The following is a 7,438-nucleotide window of genomic DNA, read 5'->3' as shown; positions in this document are numbered from 1 at the left end:
ATATGACGAGACGTTAACACTTCGAGATCAGGTTTTAGGAAATCTCTGTCAGGAACGAAGTTACAGGACCCGAGACTTTAGGGTACAAACCCCAACACATGTATCTATGTTGGTTTTATTTAGTTTTATTCTTTTTTGGATAATTTATTCTCCACCAAATCCTAAAAATATATATTTTTTTTAATACTTTGGAAAGAAAAATTTCATTATATAATTAAAATTGAGTTAGTAATCTTAATTCATTATATGAAAATAATTAAATCTAATTTTTACGTATTAATATTTTACTTCTTTTTAGAACAAAAATTTAAATAAATGAACATAGTAATTCAAACCAACCCAACTCAAGTGTTTCATGGTTGGGTCGAGTCGTGGGTTGAAAAAACTTTTAACCTGAACAATTAGATTAGATCTAAAAAAATCCATCAATCTAATTTAACCCGACCAACAAATACCCCTGCTTATGAACCTTTGCTATGGCAAAAGATATATGGAGAGATTTAACAAAATTATAGATGAAAAGGCACTATTGCAAAAGTGAACGCATACATTACTATAATTTAATAATTTATATCCACCCAGCTGTGTCGGCAATGGAAAGATGTGCCAATCAGAATCACCCACGTGGCAATTTCTTTTTAATTTCAAGATTACCATTACCCGCCATCTTCAATCACCTTCCTTTTATTCAACTACCTTCTTCATTACTATCTTATCACACTCTCTCTATAGCTCTGCATCTCAAAAAAAAAAAAAAAAAAAAAAAAACACCAAAAATGGAGGGTTTAATCAAGGGTCTCATAGGTGTCGCAATCGGCAACGACGGCGACAACAGCGATCAACAATCGGCTTCTCAGTCTCGCGACGAACGATCCAGATCCACTTGGGCTCAGGTTAGTCAGTGAGTTTAGAAATACTATCGCTATTGAGCAATTGGGGCTCGATTTCTTTTAGGGTTTGTAATGATTTAGTGTTGAAATTCTTCAGGTGGTTACTGGGGATGAGGATGGGGGAGATCGGAGACATGGGTATGATCGGAATCGGAGGGACAATGAGGTTTGTTTTGGGCTCCGATCGATTCTGGATTTGGATTGGGTTTGATGTGGGATTGAAATGTTGGGTTTTGTTGATTGATGTTTTCAGGAAGAGGGTCTTTCACGGCGTGAGGAGTGGGAGGTTCAGGGTTCGAGGATTTCTGGTCAACGCCAGCAGGTTCGATCTGTTTACTTTACCATTCCAAGAAGTTGAGATCGTTTTTTCTTTGTTCTTCTCATTATTGTACTATTCTCAAGACGCTTTAATGCTGTTTACTTTGAATGATATTTAAGCATTTTGAAAGCTTAGATTCATTTCGATGTTTCATCTAAGTATTAAGAAGTTGAAAAATTACGATGTTGAATGCTTGTAAGAAAAACTATCGAAGTATTTTGAATTCGTACTTAATGGTTACTAGGAGTGTGCAGATATTTGAATCTATATTCAACGGTTATTAATAAGCTGTCACATCAATATTTTTTTTGGGGGGTGGGGTTTTGATGCTAATTACTTGAGATGTAATGAATATGCTTAGTATATGGGATAACACTATAATACCATGTTTTTAATAATCGGAGCCCGGAAGCACCCGTGCCTGCCCCAAGGCCCTGACTCAGAAGACATCAAATGTTTTTGGTATTAAGCTCACTTGAAGGTTCAAACTTGAGAACTCTAAGCCGATGTGACCTTGAGACCCCAAGTCCTTGCCAATGGGGCCACCCTTAGGGGCTTAACATGATACCATTATTTATTAGGAAAATATAATATCATTAAAGAAAACAAAGAGAAAACTTTTGGTTTCTACCTAACGCAGTTTGTAAGAACGGAAATGCTATCATTATTTATATATGTAACCAAGATCTTATCAACTTTTAATCAATTTGGGGCCGTGTTAACTGTTTTGAACGTCAAATCTCATTCATATTTTATTATAAATGCAGTCGTATGATGACCTTCCCCTGAGGCATCAAGTGGTTTTGTATATATTCTCAGTCTTGAAGATATTATTTATTGAGGATAAAAGAACGAAAACTCTATCTTTTTTTTACATGCCCTGTGTTGGGAAGATTAATATACTTTTCTTGATTATTTATTTAAATATCAATTACCTATTGTGGGTTATTCTCATACGTTTATGGAGTAATGCTTCATTATTTCAGCCTCTTACAATGACTTATGATTTAATTCTTATCTTGGTATCACTCATGTAGCTTATTTTAGAAAGAGTACTTTTCCTTCAAGTGATGATAAATACTGTAGTTGCTTTTATTAAATTCACTTATGTGGATTGATGTTTACATCTTTTTTTTTTTTTTGAGTATTTTAGTCCTAATAGCAGTTTCATTTCCTCCACTCTGATTGATATATTGCTGACTCACAAACCAAATGCATGAACAGAATGAATATGGTCGTGAGCATGGTTACAACAGAAACCAGTGGGATAAAGAGGTCGCTTTTCTTGTTCTTTATTTCTCAGTGTTGTTTTTATTCAGTGAAATCACTCGGTTTTTTTCACTCATATATTCTAATGGTGTTATGTTAACTGTATTGTACAGGAGAGCTCTGAGGAGAAAAATGATGGGTGGGAGACTGTCCACAAAAAGCCACCTAGGAGACAGCACAAGGTCACTTATTTTACCATACAAAAAACTTTTTCACAAAATACATGTTGGGTGTGTTGTTTTATATGATTAGCTAGTCTAAATACTTCCTTGAAAGAGAACTCGAAGCAAAACTACAGTTCTTTATACATAAACGAGAGCCTTAGCGTTCTGGCAAGATGTAATCGAGTTTGAATGTCTGAATCAAATACTTTAAGAACATAACGATAAGAATCATTGGGTTGGCTCTTGAAGCACGCAATGTTTGTAAGCATGATAATCATGGGCCTTTATGGTAGTTTTCTATTTTTCTATATAATTGGGTGTCCAATAGCTTTAACGATGGTTAATAAATCTCGAGTGTGAGATATTTTTATTATACCTTTGCCGAACATACTTAATCTGCAAAGGGTGTTCATCTTGGGATCGATCTTCTTACTTATCATCTGTGTGGTAGTCTGCTGTTTGGAGGATCAGTGATGTTTCCAATACAATATTATGTTTGCTTATGTTTTTATTTTCATTTTGACAAAAGTGGTCCTTTCACCTAATTCTGGGCAAACTTTTCAGTTTTTTTTTTTTTTTTTTTACTAGGTTTCATGGTAGTTGCTTGGACTTAAAATATTTGCTCCGAAATTTACTCGTGCCACAAATTTTTAGGTGCAAAAAGATAGTTGGGAAGGATACAAACGGCCTGCCAGTGAACAAAATTACTCTGATGAGGTGGAAGTTGGTGCTGAGCTAGAACCTTCAGAAGATGAGCTTGCTGATTTGTCCTTTGCATGTAACAAGCTTTGGGAACTTGATTTAAATCGTTTGTTACCTGGAAAAGATTACAAAATTGATTGCGGTGAAGGGAAGAGGGTTAGTGGAAGGGAAGATATGGCACAAGGAAGCCTCTTTAGTTGGGTTAGCGAAGACGTATTTAGGAAGCCAACATTTTCACGTTTTTGTTCTCTACTTGATAACTACAACCCAAATCAAGGGAGCAAAGAAGTTGTGACACCTGAGGAAAGGCAAGAGCAGGCAGCATTCATTGAAGAAATTAGTAGGACTGCACCAATTAAGTACCTTCACAAGTATCTTTCATCCAAGGGAGTTGCACCCTATAACTATGAAGATTTTAAACATTTACTGACTACCCTGTGGTTTGATCTTTATGGTCGGGGTGGAACATCTGGTTCCTCTTCTGCTTTTGAGCATGTTTTTGTTGGAGAAATCAAGCAACGAGGAGAACAAGAGGTTTCTGGTTTTCACAACTGGCTTCAGGTTAGTGCCCTTCTGAGATTCCTCTCTTTAACGAGCTATCACAAAAGATAAAACTGGTAATGCCTGAAATCTAAGCTTGAAATACTCAGTCCGTATAATATCTATCCATTCATGCTGAGGCCTTAATTTCATGCATTCGGTAAGGGAATAGCAACAGGGGCAGAATGAGAGAGGAAAATTTCCCCCTTCTTGCTCATTTTTTATTAAGAAGTTAAGCATAAAAAGTCGAGATTTGAGGTTTTTTTCTTTTCCTAATTTCAAAATTGAAAGATTATATATACATCTAAAAATATAAAAAGTCAAGTTTGTGTAAGGCCCTTGTATAGAAATAGTAGGACTATTAGGAGAATATTGATATTGGTATTAGTAAGGGGTATAAGAGTAATTAGATGGGAAGTTAGTTAGTGAATATGGCTATAAATAGAAGGAGTAGGAGGGAGTGAAGAATTTGGTGGGAATTTCCATTTGGGAAATTGGGAGAGACTAGCCCTCTCGAAAGGCTAGGGTTTATCTTGTTAGTTTGTGAGTTTATAGCATGTTTCAATATATTTTCCTATATTTCTATAATTGAATTGCTTTTGAGTTTATCCTATATTATTGAGTACTATTCCTGTTAGGGGGTCCTAACAGTTTGCTCCTCCCTGTGTAAATTTTTGGCTCTGCCCCCTGAATGGCAACGAGCAACTTGTTCGCCAATGGCCGGTCTTCTAAAAACTTGGCTTATTTCTTCTGTTTCACTGTAGTATAAGCCTTAGACAACTATTGGATAAAAACTTTGAACTTATAGGCTTATTAGTCCCCCTTGTATTTTTCTAACATCTGAAGTTGGCTGAGTCTTGGGATCTTAAATGCACAAATATGGTAATCAACGTTGTCCGTAAATCTGCCAGTCTATCATTTTCTTAATATTAGTATTTTTCCTTGCTGGAGTTTCCTGAACTTGTTATTTTTCTTATATCTGTTGTCCACGTTCATTCATTCCAAATGTAGTTTTACCTTGAAGAAGCTAAAGGGAGTGTTGACTATCAAGGTTACATTTTCCCCCGGCGACGTGGCCAGTGTGTAAGCAACTCAACTTAACACTTTGTTTCTTTTCTTTTCGGGTAATTGATGAGGAGATGTTAAAAATAAGTCGTGAATTCGCATGTCTTGCATCATCACAGTGGATTTTTCTTATGTCATTTGAATCTGCATCTGACTTTTAGCATTAATCAGGGGCAAACAATGTAACCAAACCTAAAGTCTTGAAATGGAAAGATGATTATAGAACCCCCATATCCGTCCAGCATTATAAAAGAGACTATATATTTATTTATCAGAAAGCCAAAGAATTGAACTTTTTGGTAGTTTCCATAAAAGATTAAACCATCATATGGTTAATGGTGAGGAAATTGACACAAAAGAGAGACAATCACTTAGAAGAAATAAACTTTTATTAAAAAAATACAAAGATGGACATTAGAGAATACTCTTTTTCACTCTCTCAATATTCACTACTTTTCCTCACTCTAAGTTTGTCTAATTTTCTTTGGCTTTTCTTGGCTTACACATGAGAACATATTTACTATTTATGAGCATAAGATCCTTGGAGCTCAAACAAAAAAAAAAAAAAAAAAATCTATGCTTTTCTTGGATCCGTAATATCCTAGATACTTTTACGAGTATATCATTATCTAAAAAGTTCTTTAGAATTCCTTGGAGCATAAAGAAAGGTTAGGATATTTCTAAAAAAAATCAACTTTACAAATTTAAGTCATATTGTAGATACTTCAAGAACCTTCTAGATTAGTTAGTGTTACTTTCTATTTTAACACCTATCATTCTTCAGCCTATTAAATTTGTTTTGTTTCATCAATAGTTTTGATAGGAACAGTTTTTCCCACTTAAAACTCAAGAGTTTGCCTCACCTTTCTGAAAGATGAGCATTCTCTTCTGCGTAATCTAATACATGTCTCTTACTTAACGACTTGTTTGCCAACCCTGCAGCCTGATTCAGAAACTCAATTGCTTACCATTCAGTTTGAATGGAATGGTGTTCTCAAATCTGTCTCAAGCACTTTAATAGGAGTTAGCCCTGAGTTTGAAGTTGCACTCTATACACTATGCTTCTTCCTTGGTGGAGAGGACAACCATGTCAAGCTCGGACCTTATGCTGTTAATATCAAGTGCTATCGATTAGGAAACAAAATCGGGTCTGTGTTTCCAGTAGCAGAGTCTTGAAGTTCCTTCAAGGAGATTAATCAAGTAAACATCTAAGAAAGGATTGTATCATAGATTAAGAGATAATTAGTATGTGATGTTAGAAGATGATTCTCAGGATGTACTCATTAATTCCTAGGAGGATACTGAAACTTCAGCATTATTATATGGATTTGCAAAGGGTGTATTTCATATCTTCTTTGCCTTATAAATAGTTTGTCAATATACTGAGTAAAGCAACTGATGTTTGCTTTCCTTTCTTCCCAAAACTGAATGCTTATTCTATAGCATGGGGGAAAATCAATACTTTGTGATCTCACTGCCGAAAGCTTCAGTATTTTGTCATGTGGTGGAATGTTGAGAGCAGGGGATTTTGTTCTTTAGTTGAGTGGCTGCTCCAACTAAGTAATGGAAATGGGAAAAGAACAAAGACAAGATGAAGGGGGAACACTGGCGATTCCTTCTTGGATTCTGTCTAAAATATCAGCAGATCATCCTTAAAATATCTTTGGATTGGAGTTGAAAAGATATTTTAGGGGAAAGGTCTATGTCATAATCTATCTTTATTATCTGCTTGAAACCATTTATGCGGTCTATGTCATAATCTATCTTTATTATCTGCTTGAAACCATTTATGCCACATTTGATAGCTGTTTTGTTTTTTGATTTTGGTTTTTTTAATATTAAAGCTATTTTTTCTCAATTTCTTACAATAATTTTCATTTTTACTAAGGTCGAGTTTTTAGTTAAATTCTAAAAACAAAAATAAGTTTTTAAAAACTATTTATTTATTTATTTATTATTATTATTATTAATATTATTTTGTAGTTTCCAAGATATTGTTTTATTTTAAAAATACTTATAAAATGTAGTCAACAAAACTTAGAAACCAATAGTTGAAAGTGGGATTTGTAGGCTTAATTTTCAAAAACCAAAATAAAAAACCAAATGTTTACTAAACGAGCCTTAGCTTTTTTTTTCTTTTTGAAAATTATGTTTATAAATACTATTTCCATATATAAGTTTTTATGTTTTGTTATCCATTCTACTCATGTTTTCAAAAACCAAGTAAGTTTTGAAAAAAAATGGTTTTAAAAAACTTGTTCTTTTGTTTTCAGAATTTATTAAGAATTCAAGTGTTTTCTTAAGATAAGTAAGAACTATACTAAAGAAATTGAAAGGAAACACCAATGATATCAAGCGTGACCTTGGTTTGAAACTCTTAGAAAATTAAGCTTAGAAATGATACTTCCACCAATGATATCTTTATTTTGTCATATATTTTTCTAGAGATGTTAGGAAAATCCAGACCAAGTTTTAAAGATTTTAAAAAA

General features: G+C 34.0%; 1 protein-coding gene across 1 annotated transcript; it reads left to right on the top strand.

Moving 5' to 3' along the window:
• Positions 1–699: 699 nt before the first annotated feature.
• Positions 700–6,410, top strand: LOC120091014 (poly(U)-specific endoribonuclease-B-like). The gene is made up of 8 exons (XM_039048795.1): positions 700–893; positions 988–1,056; positions 1,144–1,212; positions 2,434–2,484; positions 2,592–2,660; positions 3,297–3,905; positions 4,896–4,967; positions 5,892–6,410. Exons 1-8 carry the CDS (start codon positions 777–779, stop codon positions 6,123–6,125), a joined length of 1,290 nt encoding a protein of 429 aa, XP_038904723.1. The 5' UTR covers positions 700–776; the 3' UTR covers positions 6,126–6,410.
• The last annotated feature ends 1,028 nt before the right edge of the window (positions 6,411–7,438 follow it).

This window comes from Benincasa hispida, chromosome 11 (genome assembly GCF_009727055.1).
Source record: "Benincasa hispida cultivar B227 chromosome 11, ASM972705v1, whole genome shotgun sequence".
In the NCBI taxonomy this organism is placed as follows: Eukaryota; Viridiplantae; Streptophyta; class Magnoliopsida; order Cucurbitales; family Cucurbitaceae; genus Benincasa; species Benincasa hispida.
Note: the sequence above shows the minus strand (reverse complement) of the source record. Positions and strands in the feature narration are given on the sequence as shown.